The 16,614-nt window shown below is 36.8% G+C and overlaps 1 protein-coding gene across 6 annotated transcripts in view; it reads right to left on the reverse strand.

Annotated features, from left to right (window-relative positions):
- Clhc1 (clathrin heavy chain linker domain containing 1) overlaps window positions 1–16,614 on the reverse strand; it is a 64,941-nt gene that overhangs the window by 23,076 nt on the left and 25,251 nt on the right. For 5 of the 6 annotated variants that reach the window (XM_033764019.1, XM_010615843.3, XM_010615845.2 and 2 more), the window contains 5 exons: window positions 14,709–14,910; window positions 14,491–14,594; window positions 13,722–13,812; window positions 7,810–7,916; window positions 758–932 (listed from right to left, as the gene is read on the reverse strand). In XM_033764019.1, coding sequence (XP_033619910.1) covers window positions 758–932; window positions 7,810–7,916; window positions 13,722–13,812; window positions 14,491–14,594; window positions 14,709–14,910 — 679 coding nt within the window. The remainder of the gene's footprint in view (window positions 1–757; window positions 933–7,809; window positions 7,917–13,721; window positions 13,813–14,490; window positions 14,595–14,708; window positions 14,911–16,614) is intronic. The other variant, XM_033764020.1, reaches the window with a different exon arrangement.

Consider the following 16,614-nt stretch of genomic DNA (forward strand, 5'->3'; position numbering starts at 1 on the left):
CCACCTCCTCTAGGTAGCCCACAGCCCTTGGCAATCTGATAAATAAGGACAAAAGGCCAGTCCCCTGCCTCAAGGGAGTACAGCTCTGTAGTACGGTTTATGCTCCAGAGCCATGCTTTATAAAGTAGGCCAAGCCGACTTTGTCAGAGGCCACAATGTCACTTCTCTATACTGCATCACTCAATCCTTAATAGGTATTTCCTGAGAAGCTCTCTTTATCAAACTGTGCACCAAAATTCCTGTCTCAAGCTTTGGTTCTAGGAACCTAACCTATAAGAGCTAGCACAAATCTGCCAATCTGTATTGAAATGGAGCTCCAAGAAGCCACCTCCTGTCTATCCTTGTTGATTTATGTGTTTTAAATGTTACCTTGGTCCATGTTCTTCCAGCTTATATATCTCCTGGATTTATCTTTTGTCTTTTCTACGTATTCCACAGCATGTCTGGAACCAGGTTCCTGTCGTTCCCTCCAAAGCAGTGTGATACTTATGCTCCTTCTCCCTCCTTATCATCCAACTTCCATTTACCATGAAGTCATCAAGAATCATTTTGTGAACTACTGTGAATCAACTCTTCTGGTCTCATTGTGACTGATCCTCACTACTCGATGAACCCTTCATAAATACTTCCTAACTAATTAATTGCCATAAGGTCCTAAAACACATGCTTAAATAGTGTGTTGATAAGAAAACTGTTATATTTTTGAGAACTGTATTAACCAGATATGAAAATGGAGTAAAAGTTGAATTTTGCTTACTTTTCTTGGGTGACCCAGTTGATAACTAAATCAAACCTTTTTTCAGACAATCCACATTTGATTCCTTCCAAAGTTAGATATGCATCAACAGGATATCTAAAAGCATGACTTGTGCTAAATATAGCCTCAAAAAATAAGAGTAATGGAAGAGGCTTTCCTCTTATTTTCCCAAGAGCTATAAAAGAAGAAAGGTTTTGAGTTAGATACCTTAAGAAATAGTTTTCTTTTTCTAATTTCAGATTACTATTTTCATCTCTTTGTATTTTCTAAAACTTTAAAGTATTTATAGATTAAACTTCACACTTTGGATATTAACTGAATAGCATTATCCATGTCATGTGAAGACGGAGGTAGACATTAAAGTAATTTGTCTATAAACCAAGAGATGCCAAAAATTCCTGATAGACAACAGAAGCTAGGAGACCTCTTCAAGATCCTGCAGGAGGTAACAAACCTTTTGACACCTTGATTTCAGACTTCTGGCTTCCTGAACTATGAAAAAATAAATTTATTTTCTAAGTCAGAGGTGTGTCCCATTAACAGTGTAAATCTGCCATGATCAAAGAAAAAATAGGACTTGAAAACAAAAGATGCAGTTGCAAATACATTAAGGATAAATTCCTCAGGCAAACTATATTGCTCTATGACCACTCAAACTAGATATTCAGAGCAGCATATTTATTCAGACACACCCTGTGTAGAACAGACTGTGCCCTGCTGTGAGTTACTCCATGCTATACAGAAGCATAGCTTTTAGGCTGTGCTTTGCCCCCAGTGACTCCATCTCATAACAGCAGTTTGCTTCATTTTGAGTGCAAGCGCTGAGGGAGAATAACTTGTCAGCTTGTCTGTGCAGATAGATGGCCACCAGATGTTGGATATATCAAGCTAATTTTAAAAAACCCAAAACAAAACAAAATGCCTCCTACCTAAACAGCACAATCATAAAAGATAAACCAACAAATCAATTAACATGATAATAAAAAATAGCACTTGTAAACTCAACAAATTAAATCAGAGGAACATGGACACAGGACATCAAAGTTATATTGGAGAGGGCCAGGGATTTAACTCAGTGGTTCCAACACCTGCCTCGCAAGGGCAAGGTTCTAAGTTTGATCCTATGAGATAATAGGTCAACATGTGTCATCACCATGCCCCCCCTTTTTTTACATGATTCTGGGCTTGTTTTTCTCTGATATATATATCAGAGAATATATATATATATATATATATATATTCTCTGATATATATATCAGAGAAAAACAAGCCCAGAATCATGTAAAAAAAGGGGGGGCATGGTGATGACACATGTTGACCTATTATCTCATCAGACCACATGGTGACTGCATCCTGAGATTAACAGGTGACAAACTCCAGTTCTTCTGCCCTACAGTTTCACCTTACCTTGGTCTCCCTTCTTGATGCAGTGCACTCAAAGTGTTTGCTGTCCAGACTTGGACTTTGAATCAACTCTGTAATTTCTGGTTTTTTTTGGCACTGGGGATCAAACTCAGGACCTTGCACTTACCAGGCAGGCATGGAGCCACTGCACTACATCCCCAGCCCAACTCTGCAATTTCAACAAGCCCATACTTCAAACAAGCTCTGCCTTAGGCATAGGTGGCCTGATCTGAATTGGTTACCTATGGTGACTTTTCAGATCTCTGGGCTTTCTGCCTTTACTTTTAGTTCTGCCTCCTGAAATCCTGCAGCTGTTGTTAACCCTTTCTTAGATGTTCAGTAACTTGTATATTACTGTGCAAAGTGTGGAGTGTAACTTGAGGGCCATAGATTTTAGCAACGAAGATAATAAAAGAACCTATGATTTCTGGGCACAGTGGCTCATATCTGTAATCCCAGCACTCAAGAGACTGATAAAGGAGAATCCAATAGGAGTTCAAAGCCAGCCTGAACTACATAGTAAGACCTTGTCTCAAAAAATTTATCAATCAAACAAACTATGACTGACTGGCTTATTGGCTATAGAGTGAAATTTTGAGTACTCAGCCAGACAAAGATGATAAAATTTATGTAGCTTATGAATGTATTATTATTCAATAAAGTTTGACATTGTGGAAAGACACAAACGTGTTCAATATTTGTTAATGGCTAGGTCACGTATGACACACCCTAACTTTGAAAATAATTCAGTGAGAATGACAAACTGGGATCTTGAAATTTATATGTAGGCTTGCCAATGACCAAACAGGGTATCTCAACCTCATATTAGCATCACTAAAATATCAGCATGACAATTCATTTTAAAATTTAAATTGTATATGCAACCAATGAATTTGAATTCTTAATTCATCAAATTATTTTTCCTTAGTAAACCAAAATATTCTATTTCCCAGATTTTTATTTCATGTCCCTTTTCAGGGAAGATCTAACACTAGTACTCCTCAAGATCTCTAATGAAACTGAAAGGGATGCAGAACTCCCAAAGTCATTCCTGAAAGCTAGCATTACTACTCAGATTCCAAAACCAGACAAAGAGATCTACAGGCCAATATTTTTAATGAATTTAGTTGCAAAAATCCTCAACACAATGCTGGCAAACAAAATGCAACCAATCATGCAAAAGAATGAAACTGGACTCCTATACCTCACACCATATATAAAAACTAACTCAAAGTAAATCATAGGTCTAAATACATAAAACCTCTTGGAGGAAAATGAAGGGGTAGATCTTTGTGACCTTATGTTAGGCAGAGATTTCCTAACTCTAACACCAAAAGCACACTCATAAAAGATAATATTGGTATATTAGTCTGTTTTCTATTATTATTATAATAAAATACCCAAGGCTGGATATTTTACAAAGACAAGAAATTCATGTAGAGCTCACAGTTCTGGAGGTTCAAAGGCATGGGACCATCTCAGCTATGGGACCTACAGTGAGAACTTCACAGACAGCAAAAAAATCACAAAGCAGGAATACATGTAAGATGCAAATATCACATGGTAAGACAAGAAGGCAGAGAGATGGGGAGAGGCCACGCTGGTTCTTTAATATCAACCAATCAAAAGAACAACTAACTCACTCTGTGAGATCAGCATCCATTCCTCCTTAGTGAGTATCCCAGTGACCAAGGGATCTCCCACTAGGCCTCATGTGCAAATGTCTGCTCACCTCTTAATATCGCCACAGTGGGTACCAAACTTCCACCACACTAAACCTTGGGAAATATTCTTCAACTATATCTACACCATGGCAATCAGTGAGTTGGACTTCATGAAAATTAAAAACTTTTTATGTATTTATTGAGACAAGGTTTCTCTATGTAGTTCAGATTGGCCTTGAATTCACTACGTGGCCCAGGCTGGCCTCAAATTCATGCTGATCCTCCTGCCTCAGCCACCCCAAGTGCTATGATTATAGGCATGTGACACCATGCCTGGCCAAAACTTTTGATTAAAAATTCCATAAAGAAAATAAAAAGACAACCTACAGACAGGAAGAAAATATTTGCAAAATCTGATAAGACTTTTCATTTTGGAGACAATCTCACTTCCTGCTTCAGCTTCCAAAAGTCTGTGATTATAGGCAAGTACTACCATGCCCAGCTGATACAGAATTTTTATTTAGAACAAATAAAGAACTCTTGCAATTCAATAACATAACAAAAATAAAGAATACACTTTTCTCCAAAGAAGAAATATAAATGGTCAATAAGCACATAAAAAGATGTTCAACATTTTGAAGTCAGTAGGGATATGCAAATGAAAAGCTTAATGAGAGCCAGGCATGGTGGCACATGCCTGTAATCCCAGCCCTGGGAAGGCTGAGGCAGGAGGATCACCATAAATTTGAGGCCATCTTGGGCTACATAGTGAGTTCAAGGTCAACCTGGACTACGAAAGGAAACCCTGCCTCAAAAACAAACACACACACACACACACACACACACACACACACACAAACAGACAATAACAAGTTTTGATAAGGATGTAAAACTATTGGAACCCTTTACACTTTTTCTTTTCTTTTTTTGTTCCCTCCCTCCCTCTCTCCGTCCCTCCCTTCATTGCTCCCTTCCTTCTTTCCTTCCTCCCTGGGTTACTGCGGATTGAACCTAGGACCTCTGCACTGAGCTATATCCCCAGCTCTCCCCCTTTTTTAAATTTTGAGACAGGGTCTCGCTAAGTCACTGAACTGCCTAGTTTGAAAAAATAAATAAATAAACTGCCTAGTTTGGATTTGTACTTTCAGTTCTCCTGTGTCAGCCTCCTAACGTGCTAAGATTATAGGTGTGGACCACCACACCAGGCTCCTTATACATTACTGATGGGAATGGAAAATGGTGCAACCAAATGTTTAGCAGTTTCTAAATTGTTACACAGAGTTACCAAGAAACCCAGCAATTGTGCTGGGGATTTAGCTCAGTGGTCCCACCACCTGCCTCGCAAGTACAAGGTCACAAGTTCAATCTCTCATATGAGAGAAAAAAAAAAAAGAAACCCAGCAATTTAACCCTAGGTATCTATTTAGGAGAATTAAAAATATATCCCTATAAAAACTTGCACACAAATATTCATACAACCATTATTCATAATATCTGAAAAGTGGAGAAAACCATCAACTGATGAATGGATAAACGAAATGTATTTTCATATAACAGAATGTTATCTGGCCATAAAAAGGAATGAACTACTGGTACTTCTGCAACATAACGAATCTCAAAAACATTATGCTAAGTGACAAAAGACAGTAAAAAAAATTACATATTGTATGGTCTTATTTACATGAAAAGTTCAGAATAGAAAAACCTATATCAGTAGGAAGCATACTGGTGGTTGCCTAGGGATTGGAGAGAGTTCAGCGACTAAGGAGTGAGAAATTAATGGGCATAAGGTACGATTAATGAGTACACTTTAAAAAATGATAAGCATATTCTAAAATTAGATTACGAGGATGGGTTTGCATCCCTATAATTACAGTAAAATCACTGAATTTTGTAGTTTCCCGCATGAAGACAATACATTATCTTTCTATGATAAGAACAAAAACCCACATAATCAACTCAATAAATCTAGAAAAAAACATTTCACAAATTTAATATCCATTCCTGATCCAAGTCTCATCAACCATGAATACGAGGGAATTTTTCTAACTTCAGAAAGGACACCTGTGGAAACCTACAGTTAATATACTTAATAACGAATGTCTAAATGCTTTATCCCTAAGATCAAGAACAAGATAGAGATATCCATTCTCACAACTTGTATTTAAAACTGTAATGGAGGATTGATCTGGATAGCACAAGAAAAAAAGAAAAAGAAATAGGCATTTAGACTGAAAATTAGAACTGTCTCTACTGTAGATGATATGATCATCCATTTACAGCATTGTAAGAAGGCATCAGAATAAATTATTTTAGCAAATTCAAAAGATACAAGACTAGTATATAAAATTCAATTGTATTTTTTAACTTAAAAAATTATTCAAAGAGTGATCAAAGTATATAGTGAATCTTTAAATTTTCAAGTATTACAATAAAAGACACATTACCATTAATCCTCCTCAAAATCCTACCCCCTTGCTCCAAACAAACCTATCCTGTCATTCTTTGGTGGGGGCAGTTTTGAGACAGGGTCTCACTATGTAGTTCAGGCCTCAAACTCATATGCCACCATATCTGGCCAGTAATCCCATCGTTCTTGTCACTTTTCAAAGCAGTTCTGAAGACCTCTTTCATGTGGATTCAAGTCCAGTCTGGGCAACACAGAGAAACTCTCCATCTCAAAACACAAAACAAGTGCTGGGGACATAACTCAGGGTACAGCCCTTGCCTAGTATGTATATGGACCTGGGTTCAACCTCCATCATTGCAATAATGATGATGATGATGGTGATGAAATAAATAAATAAATACATACATACATACATACATACATACATACATACATTGTCCTGGGATGACAGGATAACTATAGGGCAAAACAAAACACCTTAGCATATATCAAAAACTAATTCAAAGTGGATTATAGGCCTAAGTGAAAACTATAACATTCTTATTAAAAAAAGGAAAACTTTTTTATGGATTTGGCATAGATTTCTTAGGTATGACACTAAAATCATGATCCATGAAAAAAAAATTTTCACAAATTGTACATCAAAAAAAATTAAAAACTTTTAGTCTTAGATAAAGACATTCTTGAGAGAATGAAAAGAGAAAATATTGGCAAATCATGTAGCTGATAAAGGATTATATTCATTCAATGGAATACTATTCATCAGTAAAAGAAATCAATTATTGATAGATCCATCAATACAAATTTCAAAATGTTTATGCTTAAGAGTAATAAGTCAAAAAAGAATATCCTACTGTATGGCTGGAATTATATAAAATTATAGAAAGTGCAAACTAACCTGTGGTTACTCTATGAAAGGAGACTAGTGGTGGCCTGCAGACTGGAGGAGAGGCTGTGAAGAGATGGGTAAGAGAAGTAGGAAGCAGTGGGAAGAGAATTACTGAGGAGGATGAGGGAACTTTTGGGTGATGATGTCGTAGGATACATACATGTGTCAAAACTTACTGTATGTTTACAGTATATTTAGGTATGTACAGTCTATTGTATATTTGTCAATTTACCACAAGAAAGTTGATTTTCCAAAGGATCTGGAGCAAATATGACAAAACATTAACTAGTCTTTTTTTCTTTCTTTCTTTCTTTTTTTTTTTTGAGATAGGGGCTCACGACATAGCCCAGGCTGCACTTGAACTCACAATTCTCCTACTCAGCCCCAGGAGTGCAGGGATTACAAGTGTGCATCACCACACATCTGATATAACATTTACTAAATCTTCATCATGAATTCATGAGGATAAACATCTTTCTCCATGCTTTTCATACACTCAAAATGTTTCCTTAACTTAATTTAGAAAAATCTAATCAAATCTTGTCATGCTACAGATAAGGAATCAGTAAGTGGCACAAATAGGACTGTATCCTAGATTGTCAGCCCCTCAGTTAATATTCTTTCCATTCTGTCAAGGGGAAAAAGTATAATTTACAATATATAAGGTTCAAAGAGAAAGACTTACCCTTAAATTTATTCATTATATTCATGTTTCGAAGAATTCTTTTAGGACTATTTGCTGCAAAACAAGCTGCCTTTTCATATTCACCAAGTGCGATTAATTCATTGAACCTATAACCATTGCATTTTATAATGCATTATAATGGTATGCACAAAAAAGAAATAACACTGATTAGAAATATGTAATACAAATTAAATAGTGGCATAATATAGAAAACCAAAAAGCAATCCTGCCGGGTGTGGTGGCTCACACCTGTAATCCCAGCACTCGGGAGGCTGAGGCAGGAGGATTGCTATGAGTTCGAGACCAGCCTGGGCTACATAGTGAGTTCCAGGGCAATCTGAACTACATAGGGAGACCTATCTCAAAAAAACCAAGGAAAAACAAAGCAATCCGAATAAACCATAACTAGATTCATTCATGGTGTAAGATGTTCATTCAAATCTTTAATATTCTGGGATGGGGTTGTTTTGTGTTAGCATATACTCTCACTTTCCAGCTGATTTTGAACCTCTTATTTTTTATTCCTAGAGTAGTACTTAAAGAAAGTCATAGAGAATGGAAAGTAAGAACTTGAAGTCAATTTACAGTGAGCTCAGAATTTGCTCTATATTATCTCAAGATGAAAAGGCATATGGGGGGAGGAGCAATTTGCTTAGAAACTCATCCTAGAAGTTTTGTTGTTGTTGTTGTTGTTGTTGTTGTTGTTGTTGTTGTTGTTGTTGTTGTTTGGTACTGGAACCACTGAGCTAAATCCCCAGCTCTAGAAAAAATAATTGAATGTAAAGTCAGCCAAAGTAGAGATCAAGAGGTGACCTACATAGCCTATGTTGCCTTGCCAGGCATCAGACTTCCAATTAACTAACAGACTAACACAAGGAGAATCACAGTTCAGTAACTTAAGCCTCTGCTCCTCTTCCTATTGAAAGGTCTTCAATACAGCTCTGACCTCACAATTAATAAATCTATGGCAAACAAGATTTACAAAGCATTACAAATGAATGTAGAACACGTGAAGGAGCAGGAACCACTAACATAATATCAAGCAAAATATATAAAACCTTCCATCTCAACAAGGGTTGTGTTATATCAAAGTTGATAGAGTATAAGGAAACAATGCCAGCTCTGGTGCCCACTTAAAATTATCTTTACTCACTTCTGCAGTGAGTAATCATAACAAAAAGCAAATAGGCAAGGAAAAACTGTTTCAACATGTAAAACTAGGGATTTTAGAGATTTAAAATAGTAAAAGCTGGCAGCAAAGAGCCTCTCCAGGCTGGAATCAAGACATCTGGAAAATGATAAAAAGAAAAAGCAGCCAAAGGAATCAAGAAAGTGCTGAAAGGAAAACCAGAAACCATAAAGAAACTGGAGAAAGTGAAGACAATTCAGAGGAAAGAATGAAGCAGTCAAGAATGTAACCCTGGCTCCCTCAGAAGAGCCCTTCTCTGCAAACACAAGGTAAGCCCAGGTAGGGTTGTCAACCCCAGGGCGACACAATGGAGTGAGTAGCCCTAAGAAAAGCCCATGGTTACTGCAAGCTGCAAATACAGTGTGGGATTTTACTCTGAAAGTGACTCCTTCCACATGGCAGGCTGGAATTACAGAAGAAATTCACTGCAGCATCGGCCACATTTGGAAGTGATATAATCAGAAGCCATTTTGGGAAAGAATGTATTGAATAAGAGGCAGCTACTCCAAGAATCAGAAGGCACAGAACAACTACACGTCAAGGTCTCTGGGTTCACCCTACCACGGTGACTGGGTGGGAGATAGCCACAAGAAACAGACTCAAAGGTGATGGGATAGTCACAGATCCCTTCAGACGTTTAAGCAGCAGCAAGCTCAGTTGTGAAGGACACGTGATTTTCTGAGGGGCTGGATATGAAAGTGCTGACAGTTAAGTCACACAGACTGCTTGGCCCCTTTCATTGCTTACTTTCAGCACAAAGCTTTCCCCATCTGCCAACATCATCAGGGTACACCTTGGCTTGGACAACTGCTACATCCTGGCAACTGTATAAACAGAGGGGCCTCTGGTGCAAGGGAGGGACCTCAAGAGCTCACAGGCCATAAAGCTAGTTGGAGATAGTAGGGATTTTCTATTACTTTTACCTAATCCTATTAACTTTCTTTTATGCTTTAGTTGAATTGTCTCTTCTCTCCTCATCCTCCTTTTCTTTCTTTTTCAAATATTATGTCTTTCATTTTTCTTTTCCCCATCCCCTCCATTTTTACTATTAGTACTAGTAAGCTTCTATTAATATTTAACTATTTGGATGACTCCATACTATTATTAGAGAATTTTTTCCTATTGTTATTGGTGGTATAGTGGTTACTTTTAGTAGCTATTTATTGTATGTCAATATTGTTTGATTTGTCTTCGTATCTATTATTATTGTAATTTTTTCTAAATTGTTAAGGATGGTATTGTTGCAGCTTTGTTGAATCTTACTATGTTTCAATGACTGCAAAAACAAGGTAAGGCCAGAAACTGTTGTCAACTTCAGGGCAATATAATGGAGTAACCCTAATTTCTTAAACTTTAAAGCTAAGAGAGTTTAGTGTGAAATTTTTCATGCCCTATAACAACTATCAACCCAGACTTTTTTTTTGTTTTGTTTAGTTTTTTTGAGACAGGGTCTCACTATGTAGTTGGAACTCACTATGTAGCGATCCTCCTGCCTCAGCCTCCTGAGTGCTGGGATTACAGGCATGCACCACCACGCCTTGCTAATCCAGACTTTTATATCTGCAAAATTAGCTTTCAAAATTGACAGAGAAATAAAGACTTTCCATGAAGAAGAAATACATGACCACTAAACCACCACTGAAGAAAATACTCAACAAAAACTACTGGACTTAAAAAGGACAGACAGACACCAGTATATTCATAATGGGAGACTTCAATACCCCACCTTCACAATTAAACAGGTCAACCAAACAAAAAAATCAACAAAGAAATATCAGAGTTAAACTATACCATTGAACAAATAGACTTGACAGATATCTACATAGTTTTCCACAGCAACAAAACACAAATTTTTCTCAACAGTGCAGGGAATTTTTTTGTCCAAAATAGACCATATCAGCCAGGTGTGGTGGCGCACACCTGTAATCTCAGCACTCGGGAGGCTGAGGCAGGAGGATTGCTGTGAGTTTGAGACCAGCCTGGGCTACACAGTGAGTTCCAGGTCTCAACTACATAGTGAGACCCTGTCTCAAAAAAAAAAAATTGACCATATCTTAGGCCATAAAGAATGTTTAAATAATACAAAAAAATTTAAATAATCTCCTGTAAACTACTGGGTCAGAGAGAAATGAAGCTAGAAATCAATAGCAAAAGAAGTCACAGAAACCATACAAACCCATGGAGATTAACTAATACACTACTGAATTATCAGTGGATAACAGAAGAAATAAAAACTTTCCAAGAATCAAATAATAATGGAAGTACAACATATTAAAACCTAGGAGAAAATAAAAGCAGTTCTAAAAGAGACATTTATAGTTAAAAGTACATACATAAAAAGGATAGCATGATCACAAATAAATAATCTAGTAGAGCATTTCAAGGTCTTACAAATAAAGCCAATCTGAACCTAATAGAGGAAAGAAATTTAAAAGATCAGAGTGAAATTAATGAAACTGAGAATAATAAAAAAAACTGAGAATAATTTTAAAAAATAGCTGGGTGTTCATTCCATGGTGCACACCTGGAATCCCAGCACTCAAGAGGCTGAGATAGGAGGATTGCAGTGAGTTCAAGGCCAGCCGGAACTATATAGCAAGACCCTGTCTCAAAAAAAAAAAAAAAACAGAGCAAATAATAAAAAAATAAAGGATCAGTGAATCAAAGTTACTTTTTTAAAGGATGGGAAAGGGATGCAGAGACATGGGGAGATAGGAGAGAAGGTAGGGAAAGGGAAAGTAAAAATGATCAAGATGCAATATGTATATGTACTAATTTCCCCATGATGAATGTGTTTACTATGTACTCCACACATATACTAATAAAAAATTTAGAAAAAAAAAGACTAGGAATATTATATAAGTTCATTAAATATTGGCTTTATAGCATATGAATTAATTTTAAATAATACAGTCTTGGTCTTCTTTGTATCTCCATTAAATATTATACAAATTAAGTATTAGGAAGAAATAAGCCATTTGATAAGTTATACTTTTATAATTGGTTGATTTCTTGATAACAGCCATTCTTTGTGGGGTGAGGTGGAATCTCAGAGTTGTTTTCATCTGCATCTCTTGAATGATCTGTGATGTGGAACATTTTTTTCATATATTTACTTGCTGCTGTTACTCTTTTGTCTGAGAAATGTCTGTTCATTTCAGATGCCCATTTTTGAATTGGGTCTTTATATTTGGGGGGGCTGATTGTTTTGAGTTCTTTATATATTCTAGATAGTAGTCCTTTGAGGATAAGCTGGTAAAAATTTTTTCTCACATTGTAGGTTGTCTCTTAGTTCTGTTGATGGTTTCTTTTGCGGTGCAAAAGCTTTTTAATAAGATGAGATCCCAGTTGTTGATTCTTTCTGCAAGTTCCCGTGCTACTGCAGGGTTGTGGGGAGAAAGGAACCCTTCTCCATTGTTGGTGGGAGAGCAGACTGGTGCAACCACTATGGAAATCAATATGGAGATACCTCAAAGAGCTGGGACTAGAGGTTCCACTTGACCCAGCCATCCCTCTGCTGGGTATCTTTCCAAAAGAATTAAAAAAATCATACCAGAGTAATATATGCACATCTATGTTTATAGCAGCACAGTCTGTAATAGCTAAAACTTGGAAACAGCCCATTTGCCCATCAGTTAAGATTGGATAAAGAAGATGTGGTTTTTCTATAAAAGGGAATACTACTCAGTCATAAAGAATGAGAAATTAGACTCATTCATAGGAAAATGGATACATATTGAGGATATACTCCTAAGTGAAATAAATAAGTCACACATGTAAATACTGAATAGTTTCTCTGGTGTGAAAAACTATAATAGTGCACAAGATCCTAATGGGATAATTGACAATGTGAAATGGGAAGAAAAGGGCTAAAGGTGTAGGGAAAGTGGCAAGGGTAGGGGAAAGGTAATAAGGGAAAAAATATGAGAAAATGAAAAAATGGAAACAAAGTATTTTTAAATGGGGAGGAGAGGAGGGGGTGAAGGGAGGGCAGGGACAAGGGGAAAAAATGAGAACCAAGACCTGTCATGTAAAGGTACAAGATCCCAATAATGAATGTAACTGTATTGTATACCTAAAATGTACCAATAAACTCAATAAAAGAAAAAAAATATACAATAGAAATAATGAGGAAAAAATACTGAATTGGCTAGGATAATGTGAATCAAGAAAATATTCTCAAAAACATTTAATAACATCAAGTTGATAGGGAGTCCAATAAAGATACAAATAAAGTTTATACCAACAAACACTACAATCCTCTTGTCTCCTATACTCTAGTTTTTTTTCTCACAAAGCATTTATGAAAAAACCTCTAATTTATTTTCTAATTGTCAGCTAAAAGTTTAAAGATATAAAAGCTGACAACTAGCCAGGTGTGGGGCACATTCCTGTAATCCCAGCACTTGGGAGGTTGGATCATTATGAGTTAGAAGCCAGCATGGGCTATATAGTGAGTTCAAACCCAGCTTGAACTACATAGCGAGATCCTGTCTCAAAAAGTATATAATAATAAAGCTGACAACTATGACTCATCAAGACACAGTGGCAAACACTTGTAATCCCCTCTGCTCAGGAGGATGGAGGCTGAGATTAGATCTCAAATTGGATGATAGCTTCAAGGACATGGCAGGATCCTATCTCAAAATTTTTTTTAAAAGTATACCAAATAAACATATACAGTCACCTAAATATGGAAAACTGAAGATTTAAAAATATTTGCCTTTCAATGTAGTAAAGCATAATTTCAGCATCTTTTGCCCTGCTTGGATCTTCAAGCAGTTCTTCAACAATGCCTTGGTCACCTGTAAATACTGAAAGGATCACCATATCTGAGGTTACTTATTTATAGAAAAAAACACGCATTTTAATACCAACAATTATAGCTTCTGATTTCAAACAATATCAACCTCTTTTTTGGGGGGTGGGGTGGTACCAGGGATCGAACTCAGGACCTTGCATTTGCAAGGCAGGCATCAACACCACTGAGCTAAATCCCCAGCCCACCAACTGGCCTCCCCGTCACTTTCCTCTGTGTTTCAGGCATTTCTCTTTGACAAATCTGATTTTTACCAATAATCTGCCAGCTAGGGAAGGAAGAAACTGAAAGACTAACAGAGAACTAACAGTTTTCTTTAAACTCAGCCTAGGGAAACCTCATTCTTTAAGCTTTCTGGGGAACAATATTTCCCACTATTTGTGCTATTAAAAAAATACAGACAAGCCAGGCATGGTGTTACATACCTATAAACCCAAGTACTTTAGAGGCTAAGGCAGGAGGATCACAAGTTCATAATAGCTGGGGTAATTTAGTAAGACCCTACCACAAAATTTTTTAAAAAGAGAGGAAGTTGGGGGATATTGTTCATTGACAAAGTGCTTGCCTACCATGTAAAAGGCCCTTATTTCAATCTGCAGTGCTGGGGAAAAAATTACACAGATAGATAAACAGATAGTTAGACAGGCAGGCAGGCAGGCAGGCAGACTTGAACCTTTGGTTTTTTTAATTTGGCCCACGAAGTCTTGAAATGAGCTGCTCATATCAGATTTTACCCATGAAGTAAGTGCATCTGAAACAATCTGCAGTCTTTGATAACTACAAAGACAAAAACATCAACAACATACTGAGCCTAAAATCAAATGGTGGAATATGAAAATAAATACAAATAAAATCATCAAACTTTAAAAAGTATACAATCAATTTACATACCAAAACTGTAATTCTTTGTTCAGATTTTCAGCTACATCTCGCCTTTTTAATAACACAATCATTTCCTCATCTAATTCAGCCTTCTTTTGAGCTGGTATATATTTTATTGTCATAGATCGTTTAATTTCTGCATACCTATCTTCAAGATGTTTCATATATTTACTGAGAGCATCTAAACTAACAGATTCATGGAGAGTCATACCTGTGGGGGAAAAAGAAACAATCAAAACAGGTCCAGTGTGATAGTTAACTGTTGTGTCAATTTGAGTAAGAAATACCTAGCTGATTGACATAGTGTAGTTCTGGATGTGTCCAAATAATGGACTAAATGAGGAGGGAAGACCCATCCTGAGTGAGAGTGGCACCAACCAATAGGTTTGTAGCCTGGATAGAATAAATAAACAGAAGAAGGAAGTATCATTTCTGTTTCTTCAGAGAGGCTCAGGTCTTCATCATCATTGCCATTGGACATCCTCACCAGGGTTCCATCACAGACTCCAGCCTTCCAGCTCAGACTCTTCAGCCTTTCAGTGCAGACTTCCTGATACAAACTCGCACAGTGAGCTCCCAGCCTTTAACTTGTACATTCTTTCACACCTGATTCTGCAGATGACTACCGTAAGCCTACCTTGTAAAGCCTTACACATATTATTTAATATATCTTACATTAACTGTGTTCCTCTAGTGAGCACTGACTGATACAACAAGCCACATGCAGGATTTTTATGCCCAAATGGTGTCTTAGAAAGACAGGTCAGACCTTGTTCCTTACTGAATTAAGTATAAAAGCACAAAAGTGAAAGTGGCTAGAAGTTTTAAATATCATCAGTGACAACTCAGAGGAGACTGACTGTTCTGAGATGCATTTGAAAAAATTTAATGATCTCAGCAACATAGTATGAAAACCCTTAAATATATCTTATTCAATAACATGAAGACCCCTGCCTAAAAACTGAGGATTTAACCAACAGATTTTCCTCTAACTTAACCTCCCATTATTCTTCTATGGCTAAGCCTCAGAATAATCAATTTTTTTTCTAACACAAAATTTACAAACACCTGTCAAATCTTTAGTGACCTCTGCCTCTCTCTCTTTCCCCTGTATTCATTATCACACACACACACACACACACACACACACACACACACACACACACACACAGTCAAATGCTCAAATGCCTTCCTTTCTCATCTGGGTTGATTATTGACTTTAAGCCATATCTCAAAATTTCCTCCTTCAGAAGTCCCCCTCGATTAATCCTACTAGATTTTAATCATTCTCTTGTCCAAAATCTTCTCAATGTTTAGTCAATTTAGCAGTTTTTCTGCACTTTCTCATATATGTCTCATTTTGAGTTTGTTAGTCACAATTTTATGATCACTATCCAGTTGTATGTTTGAAAGTAAATCTAATCCCCTCTTTCACCAAATGCAAGATGATCATTCAAACTTAGTTAAAATCCTCTAGGATAGAGCAGCTCCAAGGTATAACTTCTCCCATTAGACTACATCTGGCTTCCTCAAAGTTCCACTTATTGATTTTTCTTAGCACCACCACCACCACAACCAGCTCTACCCATACTGGGAATTGAACCCAGGACTTTCCACTGAGCTACATCAACAGCATGTGTTTTTTGGAGACAGGATCTTGCTAAGTCACTAAACTGGCCAGACTAGGTTTGAAACTGTAGTCCTCTGACCTCAGCCTTGCAGCGCACCGAGATTACAGACATGCACCACCACTCAGCTTAACCAAGTATATTTAAATTTTTAATGCCACTATCTATTCTCAAAGTCTTTATTTTTCCATGGTAAATATTTATCTATACATTCATCACACAAACTTCTTCAAATCCTGGATAAATTCCAGGATATGCTCCAGTTTCTTTTTTTTTTTTTTTTTTTT

Source organism: Fukomys damarensis, unplaced genomic scaffold (genome assembly GCF_012274545.1).
Source record: "Fukomys damarensis isolate Sample0158 unplaced genomic scaffold, DMR_v1.0_HiC HiC_scaffold_2, whole genome shotgun sequence".
Classification (NCBI taxonomy): domain Eukaryota; kingdom Metazoa; phylum Chordata; class Mammalia; order Rodentia; family Bathyergidae; genus Fukomys; species Fukomys damarensis.